Source organism: Rousettus aegyptiacus, unplaced genomic scaffold (genome assembly GCF_014176215.1).
Source record: "Rousettus aegyptiacus isolate mRouAeg1 unplaced genomic scaffold, mRouAeg1.p scaffold_m13_p_1, whole genome shotgun sequence".
Classification (NCBI taxonomy): domain Eukaryota; kingdom Metazoa; phylum Chordata; class Mammalia; order Chiroptera; family Pteropodidae; genus Rousettus; species Rousettus aegyptiacus.
The window spans coordinates 40,220,174-40,236,593 of record NW_023416284.1 but is presented as its reverse complement, the minus strand read 5'-3'; the positions used below and the strand labels follow the sequence as shown (position 1 = coordinate 40,236,593).

At 37.1% G+C, this 16,420-nt stretch overlaps 1 protein-coding gene and 1 long non-coding RNA gene across 5 annotated transcripts in view; one reads left to right on the top strand and one right to left on the bottom strand.

Moving 5' to 3' along the window:
* Nucleotides 1-16,420, bottom strand: part of LOC107518355 — a 74,491-nt gene that overhangs the window by 12,643 nt on the left and 45,428 nt on the right. The window lies entirely within an intron of this gene.
* Nucleotides 1-16,420, top strand: part of CUNH1orf87 (chromosome unknown C1orf87 homolog) — a 68,860-nt gene that overhangs the window by 22,868 nt on the left and 29,572 nt on the right. The window contains exons 4-8 of one of the 2 annotated variants that reach the window (XM_016159928.2): nt 3,588-3,716; nt 4,433-4,528; nt 6,089-6,210; nt 9,677-9,866; nt 15,698-15,795. In XM_016159928.2, coding sequence (XP_016015414.2) covers nt 3,588-3,716; nt 4,433-4,528; nt 6,089-6,210; nt 9,677-9,866; nt 15,698-15,795 — 635 coding nt within the window. Of the gene's footprint in view, nt 1-3,587; nt 3,717-4,264; nt 4,529-6,088; nt 6,211-9,676; nt 9,867-15,697; nt 15,796-16,420 lie in introns of both variants that reach the window. The other variant, XM_016159927.2, reaches the window with a different exon arrangement.

The following is a 16,420-nucleotide window of genomic DNA, read 5'->3' as shown; positions in this document are numbered from 1 at the left end:
ATCAAAACTACAATGTGATACAACCTCACAGATACAACCTACTAGAACAGAATAACTATTTAAAAAAAAAATTAACAAATGTTAGTTAGCAAGGATGTGAACTGAACTGAAACACTTGTGCATTTTGGGTAGGAATGCAAAATGGTTATACCCACTGTGAAAAAGAGCATGACGATTTCTCAAAAAAATTAAAAATAGAACTACCTTATGATCCAACTATACCGCTTCTTGTCATGTACTCAAAAGAATTAAAAGGAGGGTCTCAAAGAGATATTTGTACACCCATGTTCATAGCAGCATTATTCATAGTAACTAAAAATAGGGAAGCAACCCAAATGTCCCATCAACAGAATAGGTAAAATATATATGCACACAATGGAATATTATTCATTATAAAAGCAATAGGATTTTTCAAATATACATTTGACTCCCGCACTGTAACTACTTCAAATAGTTTTATTTATAAGCAATCTTTTAAAAAGACTTGTTTATACTACCAATATGCAAGTTCCAACAACCCAAGAAGAGTTACTAAATCTGTTTAATTTCTGAGCTGCATTTGTACCAATTCTTTTAGGCAAACATCATAAAACTAGCATTGCTCGGAAGTCATTTCAGACTATTGTGTCATCCCCAAGCAGTATTTTGTGATGTGAAGTAAAGCAAATGAGAGAAACTGCTAGCATCAAAGATTTTATACTTTGGCAACTCCGAAAGTCAGAAATGTGGTGATTCTTAATCAAAATTTTTCATTTTATTTTCTTTGACATTTTGGGGACACCTTTTGCTTTTGAAAAATAATAACCAAGGTGATTTATATCACTGATTTATATGAATGATTTATATCACTGAAGGGACAAATCTGAAGCTAGTGTGCACTTGGCCTGAATAAGACATCACCATTTTGACACTGTATATCCTCAAATCTGGTGCTGTTCTTAATGCTGGGAGTCAGCAGGATACAAGACAGTCCTGGCCTATATAAAGTTCACACTCTGTTGGAGGGAGATACACAAAAAATTTAAAAAGAAATATATTAGTTTTAGAATTTGTAAAATGTTTAAAATACATTGTAATACTCATTCTTCACATCATTCCTTGGAGTAAAATACATTTTTCCCTTTCATAGATGAGTCCATAAAACTTAGTCTGTGACATCTAGGCTAAAAGATCTTGAGGGCAAGAATTATACCTGTCTTGTTCACTTGTACCTGCAGAGCTGAAAATAAAAATACTCAATAAATAAATTTTGGTGCTTAAATGAGAGGAAAGGGGGCTAAAAAACACCTTGACCCCATTAGAATGATGAAGTATTGATAACGCTTCTTTAGAATACTATAATATAGAAGTGTATCAAATTCTCAGAGGCAGAAAAATATATGTGGCTGAAATGGAAATATTTTATGTTTAAAGTAATTTTCAAAGAAACTTTGTTCTGAGAACAATGTGTCTGAAATACCTAACTGAATACTTTACAGAATGAAACTACTCTGTGGACTGAATGTGGAATCTCTTTTACCCTAGCATAGTGGTAAAAGTCAGGGTTCAAATCTTATCTGCATGACTTACTAGGGAGTAAATTTTGGACAATTCCGACCTAGTCATAGCTCTGCTGAAAGTGTTTCCATGGCTCTCCCTTGCCTTCAAAGTAAAGCACATCTGTTAACAAGACTTAAGTCTATTCACCACCATGCATCTCACCTCCTTCTGCAGCCTTGCCTTTTGCCTTTCTCAAAACTTAAACTATGCTCTGAAACACCCAACCCTCTCTTAAGCCCATGTGCTATCTATAAGATTTTCAATGTTCAGTTTCCTTTTCTTATACTCTTCTCCTCCTCCCTCACCACACAATTAGCCTATTCAAATTGGTATCTAACTCATCATTCAAGCCTAGACTTAAATATCATTGCTTCCAGACCTGAACCACCAAAGTCCAGGTTAGGTGGCCCTGTGAACTGTTCAGATAGTGGCCCTCTTTCCATATTGTACTGTCACAGTTGCTTGCTGTGCCTCTATCTGCAAGCTCTGTGAGCACGGTAGCCAGATGTATCGTTCACTGTAGGGCCTATATCGTTCACGTAGTGCCTGGCCTACACTAGGCGAAACTTAAATATTTCCTAAATGAAGGAATAAAGTCACTTAACTTCTGTAACCTTGGCTTTCTAATTATGAAAGAGCGCTAATAGTACCTACCTTATAGGGTTGTTGTAAGAATTGAATGATATAGACAAAGCACTCATACGGTGCCTTGTAAAGAGTATGTGCCCCAAATTTTTAGTCTTGTTATTCTTATGTCTATTCCAGAACTCTCTGCCACTCCTTCTCACTCTGCCAACCCTAGAGAACCTCTTGATTTTTCTCATGCTTCATGACTATAAAGCAGCTGTAGGTTGCTATCCACACAGATAAGGTCACTTAACATGGCTACCAATTGAGTACACCCAGTTTTCAGTGAGTCCTTCTGATAATGTCTCCTTTTAATTATCTGATGTTAAAAATAACCATGTGTCTTGATTTGCACCTGGAATTTTATTTTAATCAGTTATGGAAAGTTGACAGATATAAAGGCAACTGCCTTTGAAAGAAGAGTTTATTGTTTACATTCCTTAGGAAAAGGGGGTATGTGACATTACACAGGGCCACATAGGAAAGCACTAAGGTCAATCGAGAGGTGGAAGCGAGGGGAGAGCACAGGCTCCAGTCTTTATTGAGGTTTCCCTGAGAGAGAAAGGGCAGGGTAAACAGATTAGGACTGGCTAGTTTAAATAATCCCAGGAGACTCTAGGCAGATGGGTTGTCCTTAGTTGTCTGCTTTCTGGACTTGGGTTGATTTCAACAGAGGAAATATTGGTTTTGTGTGTGAGAGTTAGATAAAGGTGGTGGTTGGTAATATATAGACTCAGGATTGGTTGGTTTGCATATGAACAGTATATTAGCAGGCAGCTGTTTACTATCTCTAAGAATTAGTTTGGCCTGGGAAGGACAGTCTCTTTTAGCCAGCAATGTCCCCCAAGATGTCAAGCCATCAGAAAATACAGAAAATAAAAAGCATGATTAATACACCATACTCCATGTCAAGAGGGAACAGGATTTCATCATGGACCCTTGTTCCGTCATTTAGTTCTATTGTAATCTTTAATAAGATTGCTCTGTGGATATCATAGTCTGTGTTTTTAAATGCTTCTATTCCATTCTTAACAGAGTTCACAATTGCCTTTGTTGCCGTTCCTCTAAAACAGCCTAAGGATATCCTTATCGTAAATAAGAACCCTATATTTGCCTATAAACACCTCACATTCTGCTTTTCCTTTGTCACAGACACCTGTCTTGTACAAATGAAATGGTAATTGTTAATACATCTGTCAAATGTGTTAATTATGTAACGCTGAAATTGATGTTGAGGCAAGCTTTCTTCTTTGGAGACTCATTGATCCAATGACTACATGGGCTGAAGTCATTTGGAACTGGGAATATGTTTTAAGAAATTGGCTGGCTTGCTCATATTTTCCCTTCTTTCCTCTTTCTCTTCCCCTCTCCCTTTCTGAGTCTTATCACCATTTCTTTGTTTTTTAAAAATTCCCAACCAGGTAAATGTCCATTGCATCTCTGTACCAACTGGAGACCAATCCCTGTCCTACATCCATGGCCTTCCCAGGAGAAACCTTAGAGACTGGTCCTTGGAACAGATGGCAAGGGGTGGCTCTGACCAACCAGAGGTGTGTATACTGAGAGTTGATGGGTGGTTTCCTATTGTGGATGAAGAATATTATTTATTGACTGTGTATTTTGATGTAGAGCAGATAATAAGACAGTGAGAATGGACTAGAGGATATTAGACTCCATATGTCCAACCAGCTTTCCAGGAAGTTTCTCCAGGAAGGTTCTCAAATGTCTCAACTAAACTTTTCTTCTTCCTCCCGTCTTCCTACTCTCATATCCAATGGGTGTTTAAGATTTCTTATTCTAAATTCTCTTATAATCAAAAAGTTATTTTGTAAATGACAGCTGATATATACCTTAAAGAGCCTTCTAACAGTTATGTACTTTGAAGTGAAATTCTTCTCCTGAAGAAGGTCCTGAGGTATTGTAAACTAATAAATACACCCAAATACTTACCTTTAGGTATTACTAACTCATCCTATTCTAGGATAGGCCTGAAAGTGAATGATACCAGCCCTTCTAGGCTTCTGCTTCCTTGTATGAGTCTACAGCCATCCTATTTTAGAGCCGAGTTAATCTGTTGTTGTTGTTGTTGTTGTGTCAGGATATTGGCCAGAGGCCAACTGGAATGACTAAAGAAGATACTTTTCTTCTTGCCCTGGTCAGAAGAGAAGTCGAGTCATGCTCTTTGAGTTCTGGCTTATTAGACACACTTGAGAAAGAGCTGAAGATCCTAGATCCTACTTATTCAGGATTTCTTCTTCAATCTCAGCTGAGCCGCCTCTTCTTGAGGCATGAAGTCCCTCTACAGTTACCAACAATCAAGATCCTCTGCCAGAGATTTTCTAGAAGGAGCTCTCCTGAAATGGTATGGCCATCTTGCTGTTTTAAATGCGGGTTCCTTTTGTTTATTTTACTTGAACCAACCAAAGTAATAGAATTAAAAAGCAAGTTTCTTTCTTTAATATAACCTTTACTATTGACTCCTAAGATACGAAACTTATTTATATTCAGATGTGGAAACCTCTGGTCTGAATAGACCAGAATATAAAATAAATTTAGGTCTCTTAGTCCTGTTTAATTTCTCTTTAAAAGGCTTTCCTATCTCAACTTTCATTGTCCACTCTTAACATTATTGGAATAGTTACAGATTCAAGATAATGGGCACGCTTAAATCCACTTACAAGCAAATCCATCTGTAAATTTCAAGAAAAGAATGGAGAACTTGACTAAGATATATCATGATAGTTCTTAGAGAGTTAGCGATGGGGGATATCTTTGAAACAGAAATCACTAGGAAACTGAGACCCGGGAGGGTTAAGGAACTTTCTCAGGGAACCCAGAAAATTAGTGGAAAACTCAGGGCAGACATAAAGACGCCACAATACAAAGGCAATGTTCTTTCTCTGATTGCACTTCCCAATCTCACACTTGTGAGCGAACACAAAGAATGGTCCAAGTGTAGGCAAATTCAGTGAGCTAGAGGAAAATATCCTAAAATAGGAAGAAGTAATATCAATGGGTAATAATTAGTGAGCATGTATTGATGGAAAACTAGACAAAAAAAAAAATTAGACCAAAACCAACCTGATAGAGATAGGTTAAGGATTTAGTAATAGAAGTATTTAGCAATATAATGCTAACTTATTAGCACAACCTCTAAGACTCCTCAGTTCAATCAAATTTTCCACCCTGAAATCTACTTATATTGGAGATCCTATATCTCCTCCACTGCCACCCCTTCCACTGCTCTGAAGTTGTCTGTCCATCACTTCCTTGGATGTCATCCAGCTCAGCAATGAAAATGGATTACATTCCTTCAGTTCTTCACGATATAAAAAAAAGGCCTTGAGATTTTTTTTCACTTAGTTTAATAAAGCCTTGTCCCCAAATAATCTGAATATACATGCTACATATATCTAAATATATGCATATGTCATATAAAGTATGTAACAGATGTGAGTGAGAGAGAGGCTAGAGGCTAGGTTATGATGTAGTAACAAATAGCCTCAAAGTCTCAGATGCTTAAAACAACAAAAGCTTATTTTTCATTTACATTTCTGTAATGAGTTAGCCACAGGCTCTTCTCAGTACTGTCACTGTCATAGCTCCAAAACCCAGGCGCTGATGAAACAGACACTCTGAAATATTTTTGGACATGATGGCAGAGAAGAAAAACGAGAATTCTGGAGGGTCTCATGTGAGTTTAATCCTTAGCCCAGAAGTAGTACATGTCACTTCTCACAACTCATAAGCCAGAACTGGTCACATGGCCCTATCCAACCAGGAAATACAATTTCACCATCTGTCCAGAAAGGAGAATAATAGTACTACTGGGTAAAAAGCACTAATAAATTTCCAAATACATTTTATCTCATCAGGCCTCTTTCCCTTACATATAAATTAAGTGAGCATATTTAATTTTCAGGTGAATTATGGAAAGCTACTCAGGTTTTTAAAAGTTGCAGCTTCAGATGACCCACAGCAAAGCAAACAAGTTGTGGACAGCAACCTGAAGAAAACTGAAGGTGGTAGCCATCACAGCAAAAGGTACTTTCCCCCTCTTTGTGGGCATATCATCCCTACACTGCCAGAGCTGCCAGGGATCTTGGAGGTCAATTACTCTAAAAGCCCATCCAATGCAGATCCACTTTGCTCTTCACCAACACTTGGCTTCTACTAGTAGTTCTCTTTCTCTATTATACACAGGTCGGCATAGAAAATTATTTGCAGAAATGGCATGTTTTTCTTAACATCAAGTGTGTCTTTTTTATGCAGTTGTCATTTGAAAATGGAAAACCTCATTATGAAACAAGAAATAATTGCATACTGGTGCAGATCTAATCTAGAGTGTGATTCCAGAAATCTGTTCAGTCAGTGAACTCCTGGGCTACAAGTACTAGCCAACAAATGTTTGAGGTACAAGAATCGATAATTCCTTTACATAATCTCAGGGGAAATAAATGACCTAAAGTAAAAATAGGATGTGAAAATTATCTTTAGAGATGAGACACCGTAAATCATGCTAGTTTCTGCATTCTCTAAGAAAAATGACAAAAGTGCAGTGATTAGAAGCATAACCTCATTGCCAGACGTCTGGGTTCAATCTCTATCTCTTCATAAAGTGGCTTTGTAACTTTAGACTAGTCACTTACCCTCTCTGTGCTTCCATTCCAAGAAAAACTGTAAAATGAGAATAATAGACTTCACTGAACTCCAGAGATTTGTAACAATAACTGAGTTAATTAATACAAAGTTCTTAAAAACAGTGCCTGGTACATAGTAAATGCTATGTAAGTATTTGTTACTATTTTTAAACTATCTTTCCAGAAGACACTCTTTTCAGTTACATATGTGACATAATGACTAAGAGCCATGGCATAGGAATTTATATCTTTACTTTAGGAAAAAGGTAGTTTTCTGTAAAATGTGCCTAGGCCAAATGTTAGACTTAATTCCCTTCTCCAGAGTGTCTTTTTTGATTATGGTACTTCATTCAACGAATATTCATTGGAGAGCAGCTGTTTTCCAGGCACACTTTGCTGGGCACAGTGAATTCAGAGGTTGGCAAGGCCCAGTCTCTCCTTTAAGGGCTCACAGTCTAAAGAAAGTGATACTGCCATGTGGATATGCCAGGCAAATCTCACTCTGGAAGTAATTGTCCTACTGAGAGCCATAAAGTCCTATACATTTTTAATAATCAACAACCACACTGTATAATACAGATTATGAGATTTGGCCCTTGAGAGCTAATACACTATGCACTGGAAAACATAGCCACTTGTTGGCAGATATGGATCTTATGATTCCTAGACAGGAAGCCTGTCCTGAGCCCTAAACTAGAATATATCTCTTTGCTGAATGGTTCCCCTTCATAACAGACATTGTATTTGTAATTATGTATTTGACATTTGAGGTTAGGAATAGTGTGTGTCCTGGCCAACTCAGCATCTAGCATAGTTCCTGACACATGGGAAATGTTCGGTAAACATTTATTAAATGTAATTGGCACTTCCAGTTATTCGAAGAGCTTGAATCATTTCACATGAAGGGACATCTGGATATCTAGCCTATAAAAAGGTACATAAAGAGATCATTTTTAACTCATCAGAGAAGGTGCTGCTTTACACAAACCAGACAGTGTGTATGTGTAGAAGCACAGGACTGATGGCCTGTAATGAATCTAGGCTCTTTTTTAATTAATGTGCTGCTCAGGAAAATGCTCTCTCATTTCTGTCAGGTAGAGCCTTTAATGAGGCAGCTCTGTGATGTTTAAAAAGCCTCTAGCATCACCAGTGGGAGCAGGAGTGGCAACAGCTCTCACCTCCTAAGTTGGACCAGATGAAATCAACTCCTGCAGCAGGTTTTCTAAGAAACCCCACCAAATGCAGTATATGGGATTCATATAACACCTGCTCATTCAGTATTCATTGTACTGAGCTGGGGGCCAGAGACTAATGAACTCCTATCTCCAAAAACTGGTGTGAGAAAAGGAAAGAGGAAGGAACACTTCTGATTCAAATCTGGGACAGGTACACCTGACTGGCAAGGCCAGAGTCAAATACCCTCAGCAGCAAAGAAGAGCTAGTAAGCAAATAGCTGGCATTTTCCTCTGCTAAAGTAAGAGGCAGACTCCTGAGCTGGGGAACTCCCTGAAAGTAAGAAGGGTGCAGAGCTAGGTAACCAAAACAAAGATAGCCACTTCTCCTTTCCTGTATCATGCTTTTGGAAAATATTCGCTATTATTAAATAGTTCAGAATGGTATAGTTTAGAGCCAAAACTCAAGTAAGAGTCACAGAAGAAAAAGAAAATACAATATGACCTTTAGGAAAAGTTAAATACATCCAAAAATAATTAATTACAAATACTGTACAAGATCTGGAAATAGCAAGGAACAAAACAGATTCGACCCACTTCTTATAGAGCAGTCTGATATGGAAGTCAGGCATGAAACAATGACTCAAGAAATAAAGAGGCAACCACAACGTAAGGAAAAGAACAAAGGAATTATGAAAGAGTTTATCAAGCAGAGGGTGCTAGAGCACCAATGAGGACCTACTGTGAGCAGCAGTTCCCAAGTCCTCATTCAGTGACATATTGGTAGCTTGAAATCAGCCATGGTGGGCGTATTTATACACGAAAATCAGTAATGCTCCAAGTTAGGACTTTATCTTGAATTGCTGATTGTTAGAGCTTTACCAAGAACACACTGAAAGCAAACTGATTTATATGAGTGGAGCATGGAGGATGTCATAGAATGTCCCTCTAGGAAATGGTGCTTAAGTTGAGATAATGGAAATCACAAAAAGCTTCACTGTAAAGAAGAGAGGTCAGCCATTCTGGAAAGACACATATCTTTGAATGTTAAATGAGTAAATATCTCAAACTAGTTTCGTAAAATAAATGACTAACATTTTATCACCCTGGTATTTTTCACCTGCTACATAAAATAACGATAGTCAGATAAACTGTCTGAATAATTACATGTATTAACATGCCACATGGTAAGTAAATAATTACTCTCAAATATTTTCTGGGTTTTCCAGATACAAACAGCAGAATTACAGATAAAGCAGGAAATTCACCTGGTTTAAAATTTCCTTCTATATAGGTTCCCTGGTTATAGTGCTCTAACAGGGTCTGCTTTGCTTGTGACAATGTACCATTTAGAAATTTGATTATCCTGGGCTTTAAAAAAGTAAGATCAAGTAGGTAAAGCAAACTACTATGTCACTTCGAATTTTTTCTCTCAACCTGGAAAAACGAGAGAGTAATACAACTTTTGGTCTATGTTCTAGTTGAATTGGTTGGTTCCTCCTGGAAGAGACTGTAGTGCTCTCTAGGATGGAACAGATTTGAATTATTCTATGAAATCACGAATTGCAGTGCCATGACCAGGTTACAGAGATTTAAAAGGCCTTACTGGGTGGGTTCTCTGGAGCCATGGGGTATAACAGGGGTGAGTGACATAATACAAAAAAATACAGTGGCTTTCAGTGGATCATCTTTTCACAGCCTTTCCCCTGCCCATCCAAGCGATACTGCCCCTCCAAACTCCAATTTACAGTCAGAAATGAAAAAGAGCCTGTTGGAAATCTTAAAGATGGCACTAAGAACAACAAATGGCAAACTCAACATAGAGAACCTTAATCTGAGTTTTCGAAAAGAAGATCATTCATTCTCTGGCTACCTATCCCCACCCAAGGTAAATAAAATTAGATTTCAGATTTGTTCGTCTCTAAAAGGCTATCTTGGGTCTTTGGGTCTATAGTAAAAAAGCATAGTTACGATCTGTGTTCTGCCTGTGGATTACATTACAGTTTTATTTTGTTTTCTGTGCTAGAGAGGTGAAAAACAAAATAGAAAAGGAATTGTGAAATGTGCAGAATTGATCCACAAATTCCTTACATCGGGCTGCTTTATGTTAACAATAAAGAATATAACCATACTAAAATAATATTTCACAATGGAAAACAAATATTTTGCCAAGGCCAAATGGTCATTTCTCACATCTTCTACCAGCTTCCAGTGAGGTCAGCATGTGGTATCCCATTCCTTAGGAATCCCAAATTTTAGAAGCTAATGTGATTTATTGCTGATAGAGAACAGTATCCTTTTTCAAAGCATTAATTAATAGTGCAGATGTGTTTCATGGAAGAAGGTCCAGAACCATATTAATTATAAACCCCAGGATATAGGTGAAATAATAATTACCACTATTTCTACAATTCTATTAACAACCACTAAGCTTTGAGTTCTTACTAAGTGCCAAGTACTGTACTAGATGCTTTACTTACTTCATCTCACTTAACACTTATAGATAACTACCAAAGTCTAAATAGGTGTTATAATACCTATTTAATAAATTTTTAAAAACTGAGTCTCAGAGAGGCCCGTTGAATTACCCAAGGGCCATAGCTAGTGAGTGGCAGAGGCAGAATTCTAAGTACAAAAGGGAACTGAAAATTAAGAGCTAGAATTGAAACTTTATTAGACAGAAGATATCTAGAAGATTCCATTGAACCCAGGAAATAAGAGTTAGAATTCCAGGAATAGAAAGGATTAGAAATTATGGAGAAGGGGAAAGTCCCATTGAAAAGATTAGAAAATACCTTTCATCTAGGTAAACATAGGTTAGAATTGAGAATCAGAATCTAAAAGAACAAATTATATTCACTAAGAAAGCAAGGAAATGATATGCTGAAAGTGGGTTCTTATTCTAGCATAGAAGTGGCTTTCTCTACACTTCTACTTATACAATCAACCAAGTATGCAAAGCCAAAACTCGTGATATTATGTGTGTGTATATGTATGTGAATATTACACATGAAAGCATGTTTCACTAGAGAGAGAGAACACTACAGGAGATTCCACACATCATAAAATCTTTTACCATGTTCAGGAATAGATCAGTAGAAATAAAGAAGTACCAATTCTTTGTTACTAGAAACTATCACCATCAGTGAAGCTTGAATGTTCTCAGATGATACTCACAGGATTGAGCATAAGTGACTTGAAAATCAAAATAAATTTGCTTAAACTCTTTGCATCTCAGATTTTTCATGTGGAAAAACTGGGTTCCAAATATTTACCACCCATGTCTACTGTGAGGATTAAACAAGGTAAGTATGTGAAGGCACTATACACAGTCAGATATATGAAGCGCTAAGTAAATATTAGTTTAATTTATTAAAAAATCAGTGTTTGGTGAAAGTATCACTTCAAAACAGCCTAAGGAAAGAGAAGCTTTCCTGGGGTCATTGATGGCCACACTGAGCACTAGTTATCAGAAAAGGCCTTGAACTTCTCCCCCAACAGCTGGCCCTAACAGCTTAAAGTTGTGGTTCATATCCAAGGAAATGGGGCACATTTTCCTTAAAGCTGGTCTGTGTTGCATGGGCCATCTGGTATCTCTTAAGACATCTGGAACTCACTCGAAGTACATTACAGTTCTGGGAGGCATGTAAAATAGAATTCTGTTTCCCCAGAACATGAGACAAATTGGGAACCAAGGGACATTAGATACAGAAAGCAGCAGTGGTTCCACACCAAAATCCTTGCTCCTGGACATAGGACTTTAAAGTGGACTCCGAAAGACCATCTGAGTTGGAAGGGCTTTTCTTTCTGACCAGTATTAAATCTTGTTGGGATGCATGAGAGAGAATTACAGGCTCCTTAAGTTTCTCATAAAATCTACGCACACTGTGCTGGGCGGGGGTGGGAGTGCTGTGGCACATCCTCACAGCCAACAGTGCAGAGGGTTCACAGGTCACGTGTATCTTCTCAGATAAATTCAGTCTTGACAAATAGTCTGGGTCTTGTCACTCAAATCAATAGAAGTTTGACCACTGTCAAAACACAGTATGAAAACATATCAAATACCTGTCATCCTCATTCTAAGAACTCACTCATCCTGTTCCTCTGGCACGTCTTTGATGCAATGATGACATGTCTTTGATGCAATAAAAGGACTGCTGAGGCACCATGGATTCACATACATTAACCAGCCTGACCATAACCCAAGTAGATTCAATAAGTCTGTAGAACCTAAGATGATCTCAAGCATGCAGGTTCACTTTGGCCCTTTTATAACGTAATCTATATTCTTCATCTCTCGAACTCATTCTCTTTCCACTTTACATCTCAAGCTACTCCCAGATCATACTTCCAGAAGAAGCTAACTAGAACACAAGCGGCTATGCTTCTCATTACTTTTTGCTTCATCCTCATGCAACTTTCTCGTTATTATCAAGAAGGTGTCTTATTACTGACTAATTGGTGTCTTAGTGACTAATTGGATCTGGACCCTGAATTAGGAAGACTCTTGAGGTTCTAGCTTTGGCAGCTTGGTAGATGGTACCATCTCTGAGACAGGAAACAGAAAAGAAGCAGTTTGGAGGAGGAGGAGAAGTAATGATGAGTTGTTTTGAACATGTCGTTCTGTGTTGCAAAGTGAAAACTAAATAATGATTTAAGAATCTTCAACATGGAGTTGAAGTCATGGAAGTAGTTGGGATCACTAAGGACATAATGAAAAGTGAGAAGGAAAAGTTGAGGAGGGGACTCAATGTTAGGGGATAGGTAGACAGAGAGAAGCCAACAAAGGAGACTACGAATAATCAAAAGAGTGGTAGGAATAGTAAAAAAAAAAAAAAAAAAGCCAAGAGAAGAGATGTATATAGAAGGATGGTGTGATCAGCTGTGTCACATGCTGTGAAGAGACCATCTAGAATTAGGACTGAAAGGTATTTTGAAACACATGGAGGTTACTAGTGACTTGGTAAACGCAGTTTAAGAATAGTGGTATAGTGATTAGGTAAAATAAAAATAGAGCCATAATGGGAAGAAAGAATGTTAAGAGAGCATCTGTGCGCCACTTTTTCAAGGGGCATTTTGGGGAAATAAACATTTAATATCAGATGCCATTTTCTAAATAAGATATTTACGTTTGATTTTAAAAATTCCTTATTAAACAGAAAAAAACTTCACATAATCAAATGCTTTCTTATTGAACAAGAGTCATCATTATGAATATTCATGCTTTAAAGAATTTTAATAATAATCCTGAATAACACTAAATTGCCAAGATTTTCTGGTAGATGTTTCTATTACTCCTTTACAACTGTCAGCAGTCAGTTCTTAGCAGCTATCAATCAATCTGCTTCTAGGAACTCTGATGTACTATTTCTAATCTGCTGTTCATTTTAGCCTACAGCAAAACTCAATATTGCCAGAAGTAAATGAACTGTTTTTAGAATAACCTCTTAATATTGATGTTTAAAAATACATTAATATGCTCTACTCATAAGGATGAATTAATTTTTATTTAGGGAGTAAAATGGCATAATGTGTCTAATTTCTACCTCTCAATTTTTTTGCCAACCTCTGTCCATACATACTCCACTCTTTAGTGTATTCAACTCATTCATCCACTTCCTCATTCAACCATGTATTCACTTATTCAATAATTAGTAATCTTTTATTTTTCAGCATTGTGTTAGGCAATGGTGATAGGAAAATGAAACACAATTCCAACCCTTAGTAAGCCACTGTCTTACTAAAGCACTACTAATGAACAGCTAATTACGGCCCAGCTTGGAAAGGGGTATAAAACTAGAATAGAATGGATATCAAAACATATGCAGTTTCTAAAAAGCACTACATTCTTCCTCACCCACTATTTGTACATGCTTTTTTATTCGGCTTAGAATTCTCCCCAACCCCTTATTCTTCTGGCAAACTTATTCGGTTTTCATGTTTCAAATTGACCTTTTTTGTTATTAGGTTTCCCTGATACCACTCCTTTACACCTAGTAACATTTGCAACTTTTAAACCCAGATTTGTTGTTTGTTTCCTTGCATAAAGACAAATGGAAATTATTTTTGTCACTGTTTTAAAGTCTAGGTTTTATTATTATTCAGGTCTGGTGAGACTAACAGATCAGGAGATGATTGCCACTGAAAAAAAGTTTGTTACAGTTTCCAAGAAGGGGGCATGGCATATCACACGGGCCACACAGGGAAGCCCCAGGGGCTGTCAGGTGGCAGAGGATGAGGGGAAAATGTGGATAAGAGCCTTCTTTGTGGAATGAGCTAGGCAGAGTAAGCAGGTTTAGGATTGGGTTGTTTGAATACTTTGGGGGCTCTGAGGCATATGGTATGTTCCTAGTTGCTTGATATTCGGTCCTGGGAAGATTACGGCAGGGAAATAGTGGTCCAAGTGTGAGAGCCTCGATAAAGATGATGGTTGATTTGCATATGAAAAAGCAATCTCTCAAGCCAGCCCTTTACTATATCTAGGAACTGGCTAGCCCTGGGAAGAGCAATCTCTCCAGGGTCAGCAAGGCTCCTATGTTATCAAAGCATCAGAATAAAAAGACATGCTTAATGCAGTTACTGTAATGAACTTCTTCTCAAAATAATAATACTAGCTACTGTTTAGTAGCTACTATTTAGCCCAAACACTAAATTATTAGACATTTTTAAAGTTCTTTGTCCTTTCCTCCCTTCCTTCTTTTTTCTTCTACTCTCCCTCCCTTCCTTTCTCTCACCCTCACTCTCCCCTGGTTCTCTCTCTCCCCACCCTGTTTCTTTTCCTCTTCTCTCTTCTTTCTTTGCCCTCTTTTTTCTTCCTCTCTCTCGTCTTCATTCAACAGATATTAATCCAATGTCTACTAAAAGCCAGGCACTATTCTGTTTATCATGTAATCTTCACAGAATTCTGGGAAGTATAAAATACTAGTCTTATTTAGTAGATGAAGTATATGGGCATAGAAAGGTTAAATAAATTTCTGAGGTCACGCAGATCACAGGCAGCAGATCTGGTGTTCAGAATAAGTCCTGTTTCATTACAAAATCTATATGCTTAAACATTATGCTAAACATACAACATATGCTATCACTCCCCTAAAAGTTTGACATGTTTAAAACTAAGTATTATCCACCCATCAACCTGAGAACTGAACTGGTTTGTCAGTTAGACTCGTAAAATATTAAGCATTTGGAAAACTACAGTGAGACCTCATTCATTCATCCAAAAATATTTATTGAGCTTCTGGTTTCTAGACTAAATTCCATAACTGATTAACTTCATGACATTAAAGTCACATAATTTAAGTCTTGGTTTCCTCATATATAAAATATAAAATGTAGATAGTAATATTAACCATGGTAACACAATAGGCTTATCTTATAAATCAAAGCAGATATACAAAATTACTTTGCAATTTACCTATATAAGTGTATATAATTTTTAGGCCTTCACCACCACCAATTCTGTGGCTGACAAAAATGTAAGATCAGAATTTCAAAGTTCAGTGACTTCTGTATAATAAATTATACCTCTGTCAACCAAATAAGAAACTGCTGTTGATGAGAATTCAATTGGACATCCTTGTCATGAATGGTATCCTAATGGTACAATGCACTCCTGGGTATTAATTCTTTGTCAAGATTATATAGGTTCTAATTATGAAAGGAAAATTCAAATTTTTAATTTATCACAGTGAAAATTTTCAAATTGTGTTTTATTTGCAGGTCAGGGCTATATGTGGGAAACATGGATTATACCTGACTTTGAGCCTCCTGGAAACATTGCTTACTCATCAAGATTTGGGTTACCAAGGTGAAATAAAGTAAGTGAATTTTTTATTCACATAATCCTCTATAAGGTACTAAACACAAATATGTCTTTAGACTAGAAGGTTTATGTGTGAAACAATCAATTTGATCACCTAAAGACAGAGTTAAGAAATGTCTGACTATATTAAGACCAAAGGATCTTCTTAACCATAGAAAAACAAAAGCAGTAAACTTCCATGTCCAACCATTATAGACTGTCAACAATCAAATTTACCATTCTATCTTAAATAACTAAAAACAATATGGCAAACTCTATGAAGCAATAGTTTTTAGACATTGGACAAGACATAGCAGTGATTCTTGAGAGAAAAATGAAGTAAGCTCAGCTTATTAAACAAGAAAGGGGAATCCAAACTGAACCTAGAATTCTCCTTGAGCTAGGGAGACAGAATCCAGAGTTTAGGAAGGCCAAGAAGGCTAGAATGTACAGTACAGAGTAGCAGAAAGGAGAGATACCCAAGGAGTTCTTTCTGTAATTTTCCAAAGAGTTGCCCTCAAGTCTTCATGGGAGTACAGGCTAATGTATGTATTTGAGGAAACTACCCAAGGCCAGAGAAAGTAACACCAAAAGAAAAAGGGAGAAAATACTCAGATCTCATACAGCTTTGGGAATAGTTC